We start from the raw sequence: 21,840 nt of genomic DNA, 5'->3' as shown, positions 1-21,840 counted from the left end.
CAGAAATACTAAGTAGACAGTTTCTCAACAGGCTGCAATCAACTAAGGTTGGTTGCTGTCCTCACAAAGCTAATAAAAGGCAATTTCTTCCAGTTAATCAATTACTGTCTGCATGCATAGCCACAGGTTGAATGATGAAGAAAATTTACTCTAAAAACTCTTAAAAGACTAATGACTAACCTATTTGTGTACAACCAATAGCCTGGATTTTGGAATCAACACAAGTTTTTCCTGGCCTGAGGCAACTGCTCCCCACACTGGACCTAGTTAGGACCCTTGTATACTTATTGCATCCTGTAATTTAAAATAAATTATTCATATAATAATTAGTTTAACATTTCTCTCCTCTGCAAGATCCTAAGCTCCACAAGGGCTGGGGCTGTAACTGTTTAGCATGTCACTTTATTATGTTTTCAGCATGACACTTGGCACGTTGGTAAGGGCTCAATAAATAATAATGAATGAGATAAAGTTTTTATTGTGGGAAATGACTTAAGAGTTGTAGGCAATTGGTCTTAGGCTGACCGAGGAACACTCGTGAAAAAGTTACTGTAAAATAATTTTAAGAGTTTTAAAAGCTCTATCTTTGAAAAAGAATATTGCTTCCTAATTTTTGTAAGTAAGCCAACTTCTTCCTTATGATATACCCAAATTAGTGTCACAGTTGGATAGAAAACCTAGAAATATTAATAAAGAATTATACAACATGCCTAATTTCTTCAGATGAATTACCACACAGAGACAATGATGTGGCAAGGCAATGCCATGAGAGCAATGATCTGACCCTATGTAGTCAATCCATGGGACCTTTAATTTACCGATGGAAGAATTGAAAGCTTTTTTTTTCTTTTTTTTAAGATTTTATTTATTTGACAGAGAGAGACACAGCGAGAGAGGGAACACAAGCAGGGGGAGTGGGAGAGGGAGAAGCAGGCTTCCCGCTGAGCAGGGGAGCGCGACGCGGGGCTCGATCCCAGGACCCTGGGATCATGACCTGAGCTGAAGGCGGACGCTTAACGACTGAGCCACCCAGGCGCCCCAGAACTGAAAGCTTTCAATCTGATCAACTAACATAATTAACAGAAACCAGACTCATTATGTGTAAATAAAGCCTTATGTAGAAAAAATAAGAGAAATAAAATTTAAAAACCCCACAGCCTACAATCTTAAACATTTAACACATGGCAGAGTTTGCAAACAGATGACCCATAGCTCAGTTATATCATATAAACTCCTAAACAAGTAGCCATCAATTCTCAAACTTTTTGGTCTCAGGGACCTTTTATGTTTATGTCAATTATATCTATCAATATTTACCATATTAGAAATAAAGGCAGGAATTTTAGAAAAATTATCTGTAAATCTAAGAACAATAAAAAGCTTAATGTGAATATACATAACTTTTTATGACAAAAACTGTGTTTAGGGAGAAGAGTTAACACTCTTTTAACATCTTTGCAGATCTCTTTAAGTTCTGCTGGATTCTCACATCTGCTTCTGCATTTAATCTACCGCAATGTCACATGGTACGTAGCCTCTGGAAAACTCCACCAAACACTGTGAGAATGGGAAGGAAAAGGGCAAGTATGTCTGAGTAGCATTATAAAACTAGTTTTGGTTTCATAGGCTCCCTGAAAGGGTCTCTGGTTCCTTGACCACACTTTCGAGCTGCTATTATTCTGGAGTATTCTGCAGCACAGCTATGAGAAAGCACCTCATCTTTAATCATCACAGGCACTGGACACTTATATGGGAAACCTGAAAACCTTTTGATTCAGACGTAGCTTATCACTCAAGAGAACTGTGTGACAGAGGCACCGAGCCTGTTTATAGTTCAGGCTTTGGGAGCTCCAGGCTGTGCTCTTCTGAGAGTCAGCAACTCTGTGCTGACTACATGTGCATGCAGCCTGACCACCGTTCAGAACATACCCCTGACCTCTGAAGGCCGTGTGGCTCACTCATGAATTTCACAACAGAAGGACCACCTTATTTATCTGGGTATGTTTCAGTACCTAGAATATTATCTTGCACAGAGTAAACATCTAATGTCTCCTGAACTGAACGGAAACTATCGACTGTGTAACAAATATGAATCTCAAGATCAAAGCCCTCTACCAATAAGAACAGTGCTTTCCGGGGCACCTGGGTGGCTCAGTGGTTAAGCGTCTGCCTTCGGCTCGGGTCATGATCCCAGGGTCCTGGGATCGAGCCCCGCATCGGGCTCCCTGCTCAGCGGGAAGCCTGCTTCTCCCTCTCCCACTCCCCCTGCTTGTGTTCCCTCTCTCGCTCTCTGTCAAATAATTAAATAAAATCTTAAAAAAAAAAAAAAAGAACAGTGCTTTCCATGCTGTATTCATATTCCTTCCTAGAACCTATCCCATTCCTGAGGACTTCTTTCCAGAAAGGAGGGAATAGCTTTATTTTAATACTGGCTTGAACTAGTCATTATTAAGAGAAACACATTTCCTCATTAAAGAGAGAAAGAGACAAAGACAAGTCTCCAGTCTAAACACAAACTTCAAAATTTCCACATTATCTATACTACTCACGGAGAAATGAAAAAGGTAAGAGGGGTGTGTGTATGTGTAAAAGAGAGAAAGGAAGAGAACAGGTTGGCTGATTTGAGAAAAGTGGTAACAGTGCAGTTCTTTGTATATGAATAAAGAAAATCTCTAGTCTTTTGCCAACCTGTCTGAAGTTGGTTCGTGTAAGTGGGCTTAAGAAGGTGGTCGAGAGGGAGATGTGCCACAATAGCCACTTTCAAGGCTCTTTCTCAATGAGCTGTAACTCTGGGCAAGCTCATCTAGGGGATCACTTACCCCCTGAAAAGTAGACCGACTAGATCAGTGATTTGGAGCACAAAAGAATCACCTAAGAAACGTTAGAAGATTTCTGAGCCCTTTCCACAAAAGTTCTGATTCAGGAAGTTTGGTGTGGGGCATACACATTTTTAGCAAGCAGCCCTGGTGATTCTAATGCTTACAGACTGTGTACTCCATTTTGGAAAACTGTATCAGATGATTACTCAAACTCCTTTCAACTATAAGGTACTGGTGAGAGACCACAGACCAGTGGTTCTCAAAGTGTGGTCCACAGTCCTGACGCTTGTTAAGGGGGTTTGCAAGGTCAAAACTGTTTTGACAGTTTCACAATCATACTGAAACATCATTTGCCTTTTTCACTGTGTTGACATTTGCACCAACGGTGCAAAAGTGCGGTTAAGTAGACTATTGGTGTCTTAGAATGAATCGAGGTGGAGGAACCAGATTGTACTAGCAGTCACTGTGTTCTTCACTGCCAAAATTCTCACAGGAAAAAAAAAAAAAGAAAGAAAAAGAAAAAAGCCAGTTTTATTTAAGAATGTCTTTGATGAGGAGGTAAAAATTATTAATTTTATTAAATCAACCCTTGAAACACATCTTTTTAAGATTAACGTATCATAAAATGGAAAGAACACATAAACTTCTGCATACCTAAGTATGAGGTTGTCTTGAAGAAAGGCACTGTATGACTTGTAAGCTAAACTCATTGTTTTCATGGAACACTGTTTTTCTTCAAATAACGACTGGCAGACAAACTGTGGTTATTCAACATGAGTATTTGGCAGATGTTTTCTCAAAAATGAATAAATTGACCTTGTCATTTCAAGAAAAACAACCAACAGTATTTCTTGCCAGTGATAAAACTTGAGCTTTAAAAAACATACATAATTTTGGAAAATTTGTATCCACCCCCAGAAGCTTACAGTTTCTAATACTTAAAGACTTTTCTGATGAGATCAGTGGCAATATTAACAAATATAATTTTTTGATATTGTGTAATGAAATGTATCATTATTTAGGAGATCTGAATAATTCAGTGAATCAATATTTTCCAAAAGACAACGCACCATGTTATAAATTCATGCTGTAAATTCCCATTATAAAATCCATTCAAAGAGCAGGATAGAACAAACATTTTAATATAACAGAATATAAAAATTTATGGATATGCTTTGAGATTCCATATTACAACTAAACTTTAAGAAACTACCACTTATCAGGGTGGCTCAGTCGTTAAGCATCTGCCTTCGGCTCAGGTTATGATCTCAGGGTCCTGGGATCGAGCCCCGCATCGGGCTCCCTGCTCAGTGGGAAGCCTGCTTCTCCCTCTCCCACTCCCCCTGCTTACGTTCCCTCTCTTGCTATCTCTCTGTCAAATAAATAAATAAAATCTTAAAAAAAAAAAAAAGAAACTACTACTTATCAAGTTATGTTATAATATCAAAGAATATCACAAGTTATTTGAAAAGGCTATTAACATACTCCTCCCCTTTCCACTTATATATCTGAGTGAGGTTAGATTTTCTTTATATACTTCACCCAACATAACTTATTCCAAACATTTAAACATTTGCAAAAATGTAAAATAGTGCCATATCTTCTCACTCATTTTTTAAAATAGTTATTTTTCAAAAAAACATGATGGGTTATTTTTATTTATTTATTTTTTCCCTGTGAAGATTTATTATGTCATGTTAATCACCATACATTACATCATTAGTTTTTATGTAGTGTTCCACGATTCATTGTTTGTGTATAACACCCAGTGCTCCAGGCAGTACGTGCCGTCTTTAATACCCATCACCAGGCTAACCCATCCCCCCACCCTCTCCCCTCTAGAACCCTCACTTTGTTTCTCAGAGTCCACAGTCTCTCATGGTTCGTCTCCCCCTCCGATTTCCCCCCCTTCATTTTTCCCTTCCTGCTATCTTCTTCTTCTTTTTTTTTTTTTAACGTATTAATGTATTATTTGTTTCAGAGGTACAGGTCTGTGATTCAACAGTCTTACACAATCCACAGCGCTCACCATAGCACATACCCTCCCCAGTGTCTATCACCCAGCCACCCCATCCCTCCCACCCCCCACCACTCCAGCAACCCTCAGTTTGTTTCCTGAGATTAAGAATTCCTCATATCAGTGAGATCATATGATACACGTCTTTCTCTGATTGACTTACTTCGCTCAGCATAATACCATGATGGGTTATTTTTACATAAATTAATAAATAATTTCTCATATGATAAATATTGGTAGGTACAAACCATGTAAACAAAAGCTCTCTGGAGTCCTCAACAATTTTTAAGAGTGCAAAGGGCACCTGAGACCAAATCGTTTGCGAACCACTGCCTTCGACTATAAAAAGGTACTCAGACCTAGCAGTGCATGAATCACAAAGTGAAAAAGTTTCAAAATATATACAGATGCCAAAGTCCCAGTCACGTGAGGGACAGCCCCTTCATTGTATTTAAAGAAAAATGTTTGCCAAATGATTCTTACACATGACAAACTTAGAAACCACTGAAACTATCATGGTGATTGTGACAACCTTTGAAAAAGCTATTCATTGCTGCCCCCTAGTGGCAAATTTGCTTTCATTTCTAAAAATAAAATCTGAATAAAATGAAGACCAGAAACTCAGCCAGACACAACATTCTAATTCTGTAAGGAACTCCAGAGGTCATCTAGTCCACTCCCAGTTTATAGATGGAGGCTTACAACAACTACACATCACTGCAATATACTGTGATAAATGCTATGCTTTGGTTAAGTACAGGGTATGAAAAAAAAATACAGGAGGAGGTGTCTATTCCAGACTTCTCTTCCGTCTATCCTGGCTTATCTTCAGGAAGATAAATTTCCAGAGGCAATTACTGTTAAGCTGAAACCTGGAAAATGGGCAGAAATTAAAGGATGAGGGTATTCCAGTCAAAAGGGATGGCAAGTACCAAAGCTAAAAGGTAAAATAGACCATGATTTGCTCAGTACCGAGTAGAACAGCAGTGACCAATTTCAAGAGCTTGCTAAGTACCAGGTGCTCACAACAACCCTATGAGATGTTAACCTCTCAACCAACCCTATAAAGTAATGCTGATATGAACTGTTCAGAGTTTATCATTTTTTTTCCTTTAGAACTTTTTGAAAAGCAGCTAGCCTTCCAAGGACTGTTAATCCTGGGAAAAGCTTACCCAGAAGTACATAAGCTATTTTCCTTTATGCTTTAAAAAGGACTTAATAGGAATTGCTTTAGAAAACACCATAAGCTACCTAAGAATAAACCTAACCAAAGAGGCAAAGGATCTGTACTCTGAAAACTACAGAACACTCATGAAAGAAATTGAGGAAGACACAAAGAAATGGAAAAACGTTCCATGCTCATGGATTGGAAGAACAAATATTGTTAAAATGTCTATGCTACAGGCTGAGGGAAGATGGGAACCGAGATCAGTCCTGAGCTCTAGCTGCCACCGCTCTTGCTGCTGCTGCCTCATGGGCAGGTCTATTTCTAGGGAAATTTAGGAGGTTCTATTTTTAATCCTCTCACCTTTAATGTGTAACTACACTGTTGCATTTGAAGACATGAGATCAGATTCTGAGTTCTAAAGAGAGCCTTTCTATTAAAAATATATTTTAGGGGCGCCTGGGTGGCTCAGTCGTTAAGCGTCTGCCTTCGGCTCAGGTCATGATCCCAGCGTCCTGGGATCGAGCCCCACATCGGGCTCCCTGCTCAGCGGGAGGCCTGCTTCTCCCTCTCCCACTCCCCCTGCTTGTGTTCCCTCTCTTGCTGTGTCTCTCTCTGTCAAATAAATAAATAAAATCTTTAAAAAAAAAAAAAATAAAAATAAAAATATATTTTAGAACAGGTTGAACGTGGGCACATATCCTAGAGTGCTGTTTTCTAAGACTAACAGCCACCACAAGAGATTTTGGGGTGGGAAATTTGTTTATGAATATATTTTATGTATCTTTTAAAACTTCAACTTTTTAATAAGTGAGGGAAAATTTTTACATGTGAAGTGGTTAGATCTTAAGTGTATAGTTCAGTGACTTATGACAAATGTTTGCACTTGCATAACCAACAGCCAACTCAAGATAGAAAACATTTCCTTCAACCCAGAAAATTCCCTTGTGCCCCCTTCCAATCTTTCCCCACCATCAGCAACCACTTCTTTAATTTCTGTCACTATGGATTACTTTTGCTTGTTCTTGAACTTCACATAAATGTAATCATATAGTATATACCCTTGTGTCTGACTTGTTTGCTCAACAGAGAGTTCTAGAGATTTATTTATGTTGTTGACTATATCAGCAGTTCATACGTTCTTATCATGAAGTTGTATTGCATTATATAAATATAATACAATTTATTTATTCCTTCTCCTATTAATAGACATTTGGTTTGTGTACAATGTCTGTCTATTATTTCAAAAGCTACTAAATACATTCTTGTAAAAGTCAAAAAAAAGGAGTCTATGCTACGCAAAGCAATCTATACATTCAATGCAATCCCTATCAAAATACCATCAACATTTTTCACAGAGCTAGAACAAATAATCCTAAAATTTGTATGGAACCAGCAAAGACCCCGAATAGCCAGAGGAATGTTGAAAAAGGAAACCAAAGCTGGTGGCATCACAATGCCAGACTTCAAGCTCTATTACAAAGCTGTAATCAAGACAGTATGGTACTGGCACAAAAACAGACACATAGATCAATGGAACAGAAGAGAGAACCCAGAAATGGACCTCAACTCTGTGGTCAACTAATCTTCGACAAAGCAGGAAAGAATGTCCAATGGAAAAGACAGTCTCTTCAACAAATGCTGCTGGGAAAACTGGAGAGCCACATGCAGAAGAATGAAACTGGACCGTTGTCTTACACCACACACAAAAATAGACTCAAAATGGATGAAAGACCTAAATGTGAGACAGGAATCCATCAAAATCCTAGAGGAGAACACAGGCAACAACCTCTTTGACCCTGGCCGGAGCAACTTCTTGCTAGACACATCTACAAAGGCAAAGGAAACAAAAGGAAAAATGAATTATTGGGACTTCATCAAGATAAAAAGCTTTTGCTTGGGCACCTGGGTGGCTCAGTCGGTTAAGCGTCTGCTTTTGGCTAAGGTCATGATCCCAGGGTCCTGGGATCAAGCCCCACGTCGGGCTCCTTGCTCAGCAGGGAGCCTGCTTCTCCCTCTCCTCCCTGCTTGTGCTCTCTCTATCTCTGTCTCTTGCTCTTTCTCAAATAAATAAATATCTTCAAAAAAAAAAAAAAAGAAAAAGAAAAAGCTTTTGCACAGCAGAGGAAACAGTCGACAAAACCAAAAGACAACCTACAAAATGGGAGAAGATATTTGCAAATGCCTTATCAGATAAAGGGCTAGTATCCAAGATCTATAAAGAACTTATCAAACTCAACACTCAAAGAACAAATAATCCAAGCAAGAAATGGGCAGAAGACATGAACAGACATTTCTCCAAAGAAGATATCCAAATAGCCAACAGACACATGGAAAAATGCTCAACATCACTTGGCATCAGGGAAATACAAATCAAAACCACAATGAGATACCACCTTACACCAGTCAGAATGGCTAAAATTAACAGGTCAGGAAAGGACAGATGTTGGCTAACACAGGAGAAGGGGGAACCCTCCTACACTGTTGGTGGGAATGCAAGCTAGTACAGCCACTCTGGAAAACAGTATGCAGGTTCCTCAAAAAGTTGAAAATAGAGCTGCCCTATGATCCAGCAATTGCACTACTCGGTATTTACCCCAAAGATACAAATATAGTGATCCAAAAGGACACGAGCATCCCAATGTTTATAGCAGCAATGTCCACAACAGCCAAACCATGGAAAGAACCCAGATGTCCACCGACAGAAGAATGGATAAAAAAGATGTTGTGTATATATATACAATGGAATATTACTCAAACATCCAAAAAAAAAACATCTTGGGGCACCTGGGTGGCTCAGTCGGTTAAGCATCTGCCTTCAGCTCAGGTCATGATCCCAGGGTCCTGGGATCAAGCCCCACACTGGGCTCCCTGCTCAGTGGGGAGTCTGCTTCTCCCTTTCCTGCTCCCCCTGCTTGTACTCTCTTCCACTTTGTCAAATAAATAAATAAAATCTTAAAAAAAAAAAAATCTTGCATTTGCAACGACATGGTTGGAACTAGAGGGTATTACGCTAAACAAAGTAAGTCAGAGAAAGACAATTATGATTCCACTCAAATGTGGAAATTAAAAAACAAAACAGAGGAGCATAGGGGAAGAGAGGGAAAAATAAAACAAGACAAAATCAGAGAGGGAGACAAACCATAAGAGACTCTTAACCATAGCAAACAAACTGAGGGCTGCTGAAGGGGGGGCGCGGAGATGGGGTAACAGGGTGATGGACATTAAGGAGAGCACAGGATGTAGAGAGCACTGGATGTTATATAAAACTGATGAATCACTGACCTCTACCTCTGAAACTAATAATATACTATGTTAATTAATTGAATTTAAATTAAAAAAGAAAACACCTGAAAGAAATGGAATGGCTTTATAAGGTCCTTGGGATAAACCAGGGAGAAATAAAGTGCTTTTAAATTTAACAAAACGACAGATTATGCTTTAATTACAAATACAGTAAAGTAAAAACTTCATAACTCTGTCTTTCCCTGTTTCTACTTTTAGAACCTAACTTCACCGAGAGGCACTAAAATTACAGCAGGAAGATCAGGAAATCAGATGTGCATCTGAACACTGGTTTCACCACATATTAACTGTGACCACCGATAAAATTAACTTTGAATTTGTACATCTACAAAATGGGGATGATATCCTCCTCCATGGACTGTCACGAAGAATAAATAAGAATACGTTTTATGTAGATCATTTAGCAGACGTAGGCTCCTTGCTTATTTCTCCTGTCCTTCTATGTCTATCAGGCCAAAGGGGTTTGCCTTACTTTCTTTGATGCTGCTTCTGCAGGGCTGCCTCTGATAACTGTCCCTGAAGGATCAGTCTTCTTTGCTTGTCAATATCTCCTTCCATTCGAGCAAAAGCATGAGAGCCGATGAAAGAGAGGTCAACTCCCAAGCCTTCAGCCTCCTCTTCTTGGCTGTCTGTAACAAAAATACTATAAATAGAGAGCTTACAACAAAACTTGACAGTAAATGCTACATTGTGAATGCTGCAACAGGGATGACTGTGACATAATCAAAAAAACTAGGGTTGAGGGTATATTTTTGAGAATCAAACTGAAATCAGATTCAGGTATCTGAAGAACTGAAATAACGCAAGAAACCACCTGTCCCTGTGTGATAGAAGTTTTAGGAATACATGAAATCAAATCAAGATGACCTGGGTGTAATTGAGGAAGGAAAGAGCAGAATGTAATGATAAGCAAAAAGATAGAATTAATTACACTTTATGTAGGTTTAAAGAAGGGCTATAGCACTGCATCTAACAAAAGAGAAATATAAAGAACAAATGTTTGGGGTCATTTATCCAGAACTACTTAAGGAGGGAGCACATGATAAATTGACACAAAAACTGGAGTCCTTTTGTCAGATAACTCTCAATGGCAGAAGGCTGGACCAGGACTGCAGAGTAGGATCCACATTCACTAAGATATGTTTTCATTCTAATTTAGCATCCTGGTTTTCTGCAGTGGTCATGCTGACATAATCATCTGACCCATAAGAGTTCCAGTTTTCACTACAAATTATTTCTAATCTATCCAGATGATCATTTTATGTTTGGCTAGAAGTCAGTACTTTGGGAACAGGTCATCTATCTCTTAGTGTGTTCCCCACTGCTTTACTAGCTTTGTTTAAAAAAAACAAAAAAACCCAACTTTTTTTTCTTAAACAACAACAAAAAATGCCTTGGACCATGGGGAGCTTCCCAAGGCAATGCCACTACTTGAAACCCAGTCAGGTGGGCCATCCAGCTGGGACTTTCTTATATCTATTTCACGCTCCTTAAACTGTGACAGGCCAACGGCTGAGAAGAGTGTGCTTTTACGAAAAATACCCATGAACAAATCAAGTAAAACTGATTTTACATCTATTTTAACAGACTGAACATTCTAACTGAAAATATTTATGAATACTAGGTCTTACATCTATGAGGTAATTAAGCACTCTTTGAAAATGGTAGACACAAGGCACCCTTTGGTTAATGAGTTAGCCTAATCTACTGCCCAGAATTACGATCTCAAATTGGGTTAGCAATTATTATTTTTTTTTTTTTTAAGATTTTATTTATTTGCGAGAGAGAGAATGAGAGACAGAGAGCATGAGAGGGAGGAGGGTCAGAGGGAGAAGCAGACTCCCTGCCGAGCAGGGAGCCCGATGTGGGACTCGATCCCGGGACTCCAGGATCATGACCTGAGCCGAAGGCAGTCGCTTAACCAACTGAGCCACCCAGGCGCCCCTGGGTTAGCAATTATTACTCCTTGTCATACAAAATGCATTTATGCATTTAGGAAAAACTATATTCTACAGTGGTGGTCATGATCATGAGGATTCCCAAATAACTCTGGGCATACCCTAAAGTACATGGGTAGCCCTCCAGCAAAGCTTGGTTCAGACATTTCCTGATGGTACACCACTTATAATTCCCTCCATTTGACTTAAGGCTGTGTACTGGTGATAAAAAGGAGATGAGCAGCCTTCTACAGATTTTAACTTGATGCTCATTTAAAAGTGTTCATGGTAGGAATCTCATAGTAATTCCTAAGCTGCCGAATTTTCAGAGCAAGTTCTAGCACTGAGGCTTGTGAGGCATGTCTCCATAACTCCACACAAAGAGTTATGACCTTAACCGTGTACCCATGAAGATCATTATTAGCTGTCATACAGCACAGATTCAGAAGGGCTCCCATCCTACTGTGCTCTACCATTGCTTCAAATTACATGAGAATATAACCTAAAGAAACAAAACAAGTGTTAATGGTATTCTTGTCTTAGTATTTAATGTTAGGTCTGGCTTTTGGAGGATATTGTTAAAGCTGCTGAAAATTTTAGGTGATTATGTACTTGATTACTGTCTCAACAGGGTCCTGCATACAACTATAAACTTCACGAGGATGCAAATGTTGTTATATCCACCTCTGGATCTCTACTGCCTAACAGACTTGATGTTGTGTGTGTGTGTATAAATATATATATTTTAACTTAAAAGACTAAATTTTAACAAGAATAAGACTCTAAAAACATCTAAGTTGGTCTTGAATTTAATGTCACACCCATAGAGAGCTCCCCGAAGGTAGACTGAACTTTCTCCTTATTGGTGGTGTTTTATCAGTCCCCGATAAAAGAGGGAAATTAAGAAAAGCAGAACTCACCCTCCGGGGCACCAGGTTTTTCACTTATTCTAATCTGTCGTTCAGGTACCACAGGCTCCCCTTCTGCATTTCCAATATCTGCAGGTAGGTATGGCAATGATCGACATTCCTCCTTTAGTGACCTTGGGAAGTACAGAGGTAGCAGCTTTTGGTAAGTAGCCTGTGTCAGAAAAGCAAGACATTCTGTGAAAAATAATGAAGTAATGAAGCACGCGAGCTTAGTGCTGTTTCAGACACAGTGAAGAAAGCCTCCATCAAGAATAAAAACCTAAGCTCAACTAGATGCTATCTGGGACCCTCAAGCAGTTCTTATGTTAAAGGTCAGGATACTGTCAGGTGGTCAAGTTAAACGTGACTCCCATCCTGGCAACTTCAGGTCAGCGAACCTGGAATGCACAAGTCCTGCCACTCCTGTCCTATTGTCATTTGCCCCTCCCCAGGAATATCTTTATTTATTCTTTACGATGATTTCAAGTTTATCACCTCCCATAGGAAGCATTTCCTAACCCTGTGCAGGCTGGAGTTCCTATCTATTCCATACCTCCATTAATGCACTTACCATAATTATCATAACTTATCTGAACTGTCTGTCCCCACCAACAGACAATGGATTCCTTGAGGACAATGACCCTCACTTGTTCACTGGCGTATTTCCAGAATCTAGTGTAATAAACCTGGATGCTACAGACACTCAATAAAAGATCACTGAATGAATAGGTAAACCAGATAAAACAAAAAGAGATAGCAAACAAGCAAATGTGCCTCATTTTAGCAATTTCAAAAGTATTTATATATCATGTATATAGCTATTAATACCATGAATGGATATTTCACATGTGTTAACTCATTCATCACTAAACTCCTGTGCTGTAAGTACTACTAATACTCCTATTTTATCAAAGCACAGACAGGTTAAGTAACTTGCCCAAGGTCACAAAACTGCAAAATAATACAAGCTGAACTGGATGGAGCATACTAAAACTAAATAAAATTTAAAAAGGGTTAAAAAAAATAAATAAAGCCATAAAAAAAATAAAAAGGGTTAAAAAAAACACCTCATTTTCTAAAATGGCTCTAAATTAAACTGAAACATACTAAACCTAATTACACACAACAAAGCAAAACATAAACCTCACAACTTAATCAATGCTAGTCACTAGGCTAGGCTGTCATGTTTCCAGGCAAGGTAGACCCAAAGCTTTTCCAGCACAGCAATTTTCTAGTTATACTGCCCAAGCACCCAGTACTCAGATTATAAGGTGATGCCTTGAGAGGTTTTAAGAGCTAATACAGGGAGCAAAGCAGAACAACTCCACCTTGTAAGATTTCACTAAGTGAAAACAGTTTAGCAGTAAAAACGTTATCAAAATGCTCCTTCTTGACTTGTTTTTAGTATCTAATATGCGTTCGTTTCAACAAAGGATGGTAAGCCCCACTGCCAAATACATACACAGATACCTAGGATTTGCCTGCTGACAATTCAGTAAATAGAGAATGATGAGACAAAGGCAAACAAGTAAAAATAAGATTTAAGCAATGAAACATAATTACAAAATACCTCTTCTAGTTCAGAGACAGCAAATACTACTTTTTCAATGGTCTCCCCATGAATTTCTAGGAATCTCCTTACAGTGCCTAAGGAAAGGAATAGAAAAAACGATTCAATAAATAAGAAATACCTGTGTGAAGAAAATTCAAACTCTTCGAAGTTTTATTTTTATAATGGATCACTACTCATTTCAGTCAGGTCTCTGCTCAATGACACCTCATCAGTGAAGCCTGCCCAGAGTACCATATTTAAAAATCCTTCTCTGATTTGCTTTCCTCCAGAGCAAATATTATAGACATTTTGTGGAGTTTCTTATTTTATATCTTCTCTGCCCTCCCTACCCCATCTGCTAGAATGAAAGTACCTCAACAGCAAGAGCTTTATTTACTGCGTTATTGCCAGCTTCTAGAACAGTGCCTGGCCATAGAAGATGCTGATTCCAGACAATTCTTCCTTACCCAGTATAGTTTTATTCCCTGGGGCCTCTCTCTCTGACCATTTAGTTAACAGTATTCAATGACCTACTCAGCACTGCATCCCTGTCAAAATCCCATTGACCAAAGGTGAATTATTTTTTTTTGATTTCTATGTTATCCTGATTCTTCCCTATCAATTTCCTATCAATGAAACCTAATGGCCTTTTCTTAGTCCTTACCTCACTAGAGATTTCATTAGCTTTAGTTTTATGTGCCCATGCCCTACCTTTTAAAATGTTGTCCTCCACGTTTCTGCCCTCCACATTTATTTTCTTGATATATATATATATCAAGAAATAGATCAATTTTTGATATCAATTCTTGATATCATCAATTCTTGATATCATCAATTCTTGATAGCAACATCATCAATATCAAGAAATATATATATATGTATGTATATTCTCTTTAGCTCACCAATTTGCTGGCTTAGCACCAATGTAAATATTTATATTCTCAAATCTTTATATTCTGTTTTCTGAATAAAAGAGCTGAATTCCCTACTGCCTACTGGGCATATCTGCCCAGATAACCCAGAGGCCTCAAACTCTGAAGGTCCGAAACTGACCTCCATCTTTTCCAGCCAAAATCTGTTCCTCTACCCATATTCTTTTTTATCACATAGCAACATCAAATCACTCATCCAAGCTCAAATCCTGAATTTTTTAAACACTTTTTTCACCTCTTCCTTCATCCTGCATTTTCAATGGGTTCTCATATCCTTTATTTCTACTGCTATTTCTAACATCCATTCCTTCTCTCTTCCAGATGCTCTCAGGATCTTAATGCTCATGAAGCCTTCAGCAATAAGCTCTTGTTTTCTTGTTTCTCTCTTTTCCAGGTCTATATATTCACTGTTGCTTGAGTTATCTTCCTTCCCTTGTCACCCTCCTTACTAAGTAATTCTGAGGCTCTGTACTGCTTGTAGATTAGGATCTAAGTCCCCAGCAAGGTTCGCCACACTTGGACCTCAATTGGCCACCCCTCCAACCCTGCCCTTTAGTCCTATTTCCCACTATTCCTCCCACAGGCCTTACTTTCAGCAAATTGGCTTCTTTGCTGTACTCAAGAATATTCCACTTAACTTTCATGCTACCCTGCCTCTGCTTGCATGGTTACCTTTGACTAGAATACCATTCATTCACCATGACCTTCTATTAGTGAAGTCCTACTCATTTTTCAAGATCCAGTTCAAGGCCATCTGGTTTGTACAGAACTCCATCCTTCCTTGTGTTCCTTCTATAACCGGAATGGCCCTCCATTTGTGAACTTCTCATTGCATTTTATAGCTAGACTGTGAGCTTTCTGAAGGCCAAGTATATCTTACATTAATATTACCAGAACCTAGCACATCTTAAGATATGGCAAACAACTGTTCAAAAATAATTAGTAGCTGAAGTAACATTTTATGGGTCTGGTTATCTACATATTGTCTACCTTGTTTACTACTGTATCTCGAGAATCTAAGACCCATTTGTTGAAGGACTAAACTATTTAGAATTCTTCCTCTGTTAGGTGACAAATTTATTTTTCATTTCTCTCTCTATTCTGCTTTAATGATTTTCTAAAATTGAATTTTCCAAAAGGGATTTTCTTTTATTTTGACACCAAGGTTTTTTTCTTTTTTTTTAAGATTTTATTTAGAGATAGAGTGTGCGCGACCATGTGTGAGCAGGGGGAGGAGCAGAGGAAAAAGGACAAGCAGACTCCGCACTGAACACGGAGCCCGACATGGGGCCCAATCCCACGACCCTGAGCTGAAACCAAGAGTCGGACGCTTAAGCGACTAAGCCACCCAGGCACCCTGACACCAAGTTTTAATTAATGTTCACATATAGTGGTTTCCCAGCATACAACTGTAGGATTTTCAATGGAAGACAAAATACAATACCAGAGAGTAACCAAACTGAATTCCCTCAGCAGAATTCATTAAGAAAAGTAATTCTGCAAAAAGGAGAAAAGAAAGAGTGATGTCATGGCTATAATATTTTAGTACCAACTGCCAATTCAAATGGTTTCTTTCAGAGTTTCATCTGTGCACTATTCTTTGCAACCAACCAGGATGTCATGAACCTAACTTTTAGTGAAAACCCTTTAACTGGGAGAATGACATCTGGGGCATTAAAATTCCCAACATGGAACCACAATTAAGAACAAACAGCGTCATCCTTTTTCTCACCACTGTATTCTCTTTTATATAGCACAGGGTCTCCTACACAATCACTCAAAATTTTGCTGAATTAATAAATAACCTGATAAATTTATTTCAATGCAGAGGTTTCTTTAGGCTTCTAATGGAGAAGAATTGAACTGTACATGAACCAAGAAAAAAAAGACAAACAGTCTTGATATATCTATCAAGAGGATATTCCTTAGGTTTCAAATGAAATAAACTTTGGTAATAGTTTAATAAGTAGGAAAGAGTTTGGTACTAAGGACTTAGAGTTACATTTATTAGATTTGTTCTTGGCCCATATATGCTGCAAAAGTATACAAGCCATTGATTTCCCAAATGCTCAGAAAGTGTGTGAGCAAAGGTCACAACTGTTTATATGTACTTTTTTTTAATGAGATGCTACAGTTTTACTATCAGATTTAAGGTGCAATAAGTCAAATAGGCCTTATATAATATAAGTTGACTTGTCCATCTTTATGTTTTCCATTTCATTTGTGCTAATTCAATTCTTAGAAATTGCTTCATCTAAGTCCCTTAGGCCACTGTTGATTTTCACCTGCTCTTACTACAATTACTGCTCAAAGTTAACACCTCTAGGGTAAATCGAGTGATTTATCAAGTGATTTAGCTTGGGAAACAGAGCTGGTGAGACTGGTAGAATTGGGATCAAAAAACAGTCTTCTGGACTCCTTTTTCAGACTTTTCTATAAAATGTTGCTTCCTCTTTGAATTCTGACCTATATGATTACTTTAATAAGAAACAGAGACATAAAAAAAGACTTAGCTCAAGGTATGGGATGATGGGGCAAGGACTAAGGAATCAGAGAATGTCAAGACCTGCCAAGAGCTTTGCCAAAAAGAATTATACAAAGGCAGGGACTTTGCTTTGGTAAGGCACCATTCAGAATATATGCAGAGTATCGATAACATATGAGTTTCCTACTGAAGTAGTTCTAACCTCAAGCATAACTGAATTATGTAGTATAACAGAGAAGTTACTAGACTTGGGAGTCAGGAATCTACATAACCTTGAGAACATGATAAATTTCTGAGCTTCTTTATTTGTAAAATGGACACGTGAAACACAGGGCTGTTGAGGAAACAAAATGGAACTTCTTTATGCCTTTTTAAAACACGTATTTCTTAAGCAAGTATCATAGGTAAAGCATTCCTGACATATGAAAGCACTGGAAATGCAAAGATGAAAAGATATCTGCTCTTCAAGAAGCTCAGTCTAATATATATAAATCATAACTATAAAATATTAAATTTACTATAAGATCCTTGACTTCTAAATCTTAAGTCTTAGAAGTAGCTAATTATTAAATAAGATTACTTATGTCATAACTGACCCTAAATTCTAGGCTATAGACTTATAGACTAATAATAATTTTATACATTGGAATATCTCTGTAATTTTTTGGTGGATATAAGACTTCCAGCTCCTCCTCTTTAAATTCTAGAGATAGAAAGGGGTCTTAAAGATCATTTGGTGTAGTTTTCCTCTTCAATGAGGAGTATCTGCAACAGATGGTCATTTAGCTTCCGCATTAATATTCCCAGTGACAAGAAGTTCACTTAAAATACCTTTCCATTACAGAGTCCTATCTCAAGTGGGACCAAGTCTCTTTCTTTGTGACATAGTCTTTGACCTGCCTTCTACCATTGGAGGTCTTATCTACAATCCTTACCAGAATCTATTAGCTTCCTGAAATTGCACACAAATTCCCTCTGTATGTACATTCCTCTGGGGAAAGGGTCCACAGCTTTCCTTCAGCAGATGCTCAATGTAATTTACGATGGCTCCCAAAATGGTTCAGAACACTGGTCTCAAAATGTAGCATAGAATAAGCTCACAATGAGACTCCTTTAGACATTCAAAGATGAGAACCATATATGCTAAAATAATGCATGGTCTTCTTTAGGAGAAATACCACTAATGTTTCAAACTGTTTGCTCTCCAGTTTGTCAGTGTCTCATATTAGACAGGACACCCAGAACTACATACAAATGTGTAGATGTGGTCTGAACCTGCATATAATACAGTGAGACCATGGGTTCTCTTGAGCTAAACATCCTATTTTTATATCACATATATGACATTGTCTCATTATGATTGAGCCCAGTCTTTTTTAAACCTCAATGCAAGGATTTATACTCAAGTAGCACCTGTGAAAGCTGCTGTTTCAACTACAAAGTGCTATATAAATATTATATTATGAAATCTGTTTTGGATTCATTGTTACAGCCTGTTATAATTATTCTGAATATTGATTCAAACACCCAATGTGTTGGCCATAGTTCTTGGCTTGGTATCATTTCCCAATTTAATAGGCAAGTCTGTAGGAGAAAAGTGGAGAAAACATCAACCTGAGAAAGTAAATCGAGCTCAGCAACTTAATACAAAGTTCTTTCCAGGATGCCATGATCTGTTCATCAAGAGATCTTCTTCAGCTATAACTACTTAACTAGTTACAAAAAAATCTGTAAGACTCAATTTATGTACAGCATCCCAATCCTACTTACAAAGTGCTCAATGTATGCACAGCATCTCCAATGTTACTTACGAAGTGCTATGTGTGTTGCATCCTCTAAAGGATAACCTCGTTTTGCAGAATTGATGACACAGAATCCCACAGAAGACATTGATTGCTCTCTGCAATCAAACAGAAAACACAAACCACCAACATTCATAATACATACATATGTAAATAATTTAAAAATGCAGCTCAACTTCTCTTTCCCTACCCCCTCAACAAATCTATTATAACAGGTAATCCACTTGCACTTTTTAATAATTACATCAATATTATAATTGTACCATTTGGGGGAAATATATTCCAAGTAAAGACTGAGTAAAATGGGAACAGGTTAAATTCTTTAGTCACCCAAATCCCCAAACCTGCTAAGTGTGTGAAGATAATTAATTTTATCTTCAGAGTCCTCTTATGTGATTTAAATCCCTCAAAACTGACTTCCACAGCTAGGTTTCATTCTGAAGCGGGGGCCTTTCACAGTATACGGCATGCTGCTTCCAGGAAGTGGGTAAGCCGTACTTGGCCAGCTGAAGCACGTTTCTGTAGCAGCTGTACAGGGAACTCTCAGCAGCTGTGCGGTAGCGGCTCTTGTATTTAGGTCCCACTGTGTGAATGATGAACCGGGCAGCTAGATTAAATCCTTTTGTCAATTTGGCTTCACCTGTCCGGCAACCTGGGAACAATGGAGCGTACATAAGTCATGGAGGTGTCAAGAAAAAAAAAAAAGTCAACAAAACAAGGCATGAAACAGAAAAGTAGTAAGAATTTTGAGAAATTTCAATTAAAAATATGGATTGAACACAAACATTTATCTCTGTTCCCAAAATGACAGTGAAGCAATACAATAGGTATAAAAAACACAGACAAAGAGAATGGGAGAGGACACGAAGCAGATAGGCATCATCAGAATTTTGGAAGGCAGAAAGTCAGTGGCCTCGAAATAACTCATTTAGCAAGCAGAGAAACCTAACTGCTCGTAGAAATAGGGTCACCAATATGAAGCAAGCTGGTCTGTACTGAAAGGCAGTGTTGGATTCAATATAGACTGCTTTGATTCAAATCTTGAGTCTACCACCCTCCTGCTGTGCTACATGGGCAGGTGCTTGGCCTCTCCATGCCTCATTTTCCTATTTAATGGGAATACTACTGGTACTTACTTCACAGGTCTAAATGAGTTAATACATGCAAAGTACATACATGCATTATCTATTATTCTTATTGTTGTTATTATTACAGAACAGTAGAAAGGCTCAAAAAGTGGAAACCTACGTACTTCTAAAAGCTATGACGTGAAGTGGGACTAAAGAGGGGAGGCTGAGTTAAATTTGCATAGAAACAGTCAAATCTGCAACAACCTTTTCCCCAGCCAGCACAGCGAGGTGATGATTTATCACCATAGCAGCGGGAAGGTTTACTCTCTAGAGATGCTGAACTAGAGTTTCTGAACCCCAGAACCTCAGGCATGGCTGAAAAGATGGAATTTAGTTAAAGTGTTACACTCAACAGTGATAGCTCTAGCCCTCTGCTCCTAATTGGCTTCTGAAACACAGACACCCACACTTACACCCCTGAAAGATTCCTTTCCAGGAAACTAAGAGGCCCAAACCAAAGGAGTCACAGATTGTGACAACTAAACAACAAAACAACAGGGCTCCTGCTCATCCTCTGCTTCTAGATCCACCAAGCAGTAACTCTTGCCCACGCACACAAAGCTTCCGTTCACTTTCTCAGTTCCTCCCTCATAAATACAATTGGCACACTGACACTCAAGGATCACCAGGAAGCGAGCAAAGCCTCTGGCCACAGGGGTGTCAAAGCAATGCTCAAAAAAGAGAGAATGCAACTCCCAATACCATAATCACTACTGTCAGAGAGGTAAGAGAAGATATAGTATCTCTGAAACAAAACCAGAATGTTGTAAGAAAGAAATATTCAGAGAACAGGAAAAAGTGCTTATATAATTTATAGCCAAGTGAAAAACATGATAGCAGTAACAAAACGTTCAATTGGTGGGTTAAAGCTAAAGTTAAGGAAATCTTCCAGAAAATAAAAAGCTGGAAAATAAATAATACATGAAAATTGGAGGATTAAACAAGGAGGTACAACATCCAATAGAATTTCTTCAAAGAGAGAACAGAGAATACAGAGGGAAGGAAATTAGGAAAGAAATAAAACAAGAAATTTTCTGGAACTGAAAGGTAAGTTTCTAGACCAAGGAGCCCACGGGATACCCAAACCACACCAAGGCACCTCACTATGAAATTGAGAACACCCGAAATAAGACGAGATCATAAAGTTTCCAGAGAAAAAACCAGTAACATACAAAGAATCAGGAATAAGAATAGCATCCGATTTTTCAAGAGCAATAATAAAAATTGGGAGTAATGCCTTAAAAAACCTGGAAAATGATTAACAACTTAGAGTTTCATTTCCAACCAAACTTCTAATTAAGTATGAAGGTAGAAGATCTCAGCAATTTTGCCCCCATCCATCCTCAGAAATCTCCTGGTAGATTTACTCACAAAAATTAAGGAGTAATCACAGAAGAGAAAGGCATGAGATCTAGAAAATGAGGGGATCCAATCCATTAAATAGAAAAAAGGATTTCCTAGGATGTTAACTGTACAACAGGCATAAAGAACAGTCTAGAGAGGAAAGAGGATGGGGGATTCCAGGAGGGACCTTATCAAGAAAAAAATGGAGCTGAGAGATAAACAGAAGTTTTGACTTTATTGAGAGGTTTACAGTTAAAGTCTGGGATTGAATCAATAAGTTAATTAATTAGAAAATTAAGTAATCAGATCAATAACTTAGAGGAAAATAATTGTACAAAAAGAACACTAATCAGTTTTGTAATCAGTGGCGAGTAATATTTATACATTCATAATGTTAATGCTGAATGCGGATTTAATAAAAATTTGACAGGCCAATCTGGGAA

At 38.2% G+C, this 21,840-nt stretch overlaps 1 protein-coding gene across 3 annotated transcripts in view; it reads right to left on the bottom strand.

Moving 5' to 3' along the window:
- Positions 1–21,840, bottom strand: part of GDAP2 (ganglioside induced differentiation associated protein 2) — a 70,827-nt gene that overhangs the window by 31,044 nt on the left and 17,943 nt on the right. For all 3 annotated transcript variants that reach the window (XM_036071053.2, XM_078072556.1, XM_078072557.1), the window contains exons 4-8: positions 19,422–19,575; positions 18,933–19,021; positions 13,723–13,799; positions 12,165–12,324; positions 9,780–9,936 (exon numbers count right to left, since the gene is read on the bottom strand). In XM_036071053.2, the coding sequence (XP_035926946.1) occupies positions 9,780–9,936; positions 12,165–12,324; positions 13,723–13,799; positions 18,933–19,021; positions 19,422–19,575 (637 nt within the window). The remainder of the gene's footprint in view (positions 1–9,779; positions 9,937–12,164; positions 12,325–13,722; positions 13,800–18,932; positions 19,022–19,421; positions 19,576–21,840) is intronic.

Source organism: Halichoerus grypus, chromosome 5 (genome assembly GCF_964656455.1).
Source record: "Halichoerus grypus chromosome 5, mHalGry1.hap1.1, whole genome shotgun sequence".
NCBI lineage: Eukaryota > Metazoa > Chordata > Mammalia > Carnivora > Phocidae > Halichoerus > Halichoerus grypus.
This window is presented reverse-complemented; position numbering and strand designations above follow the sequence as displayed.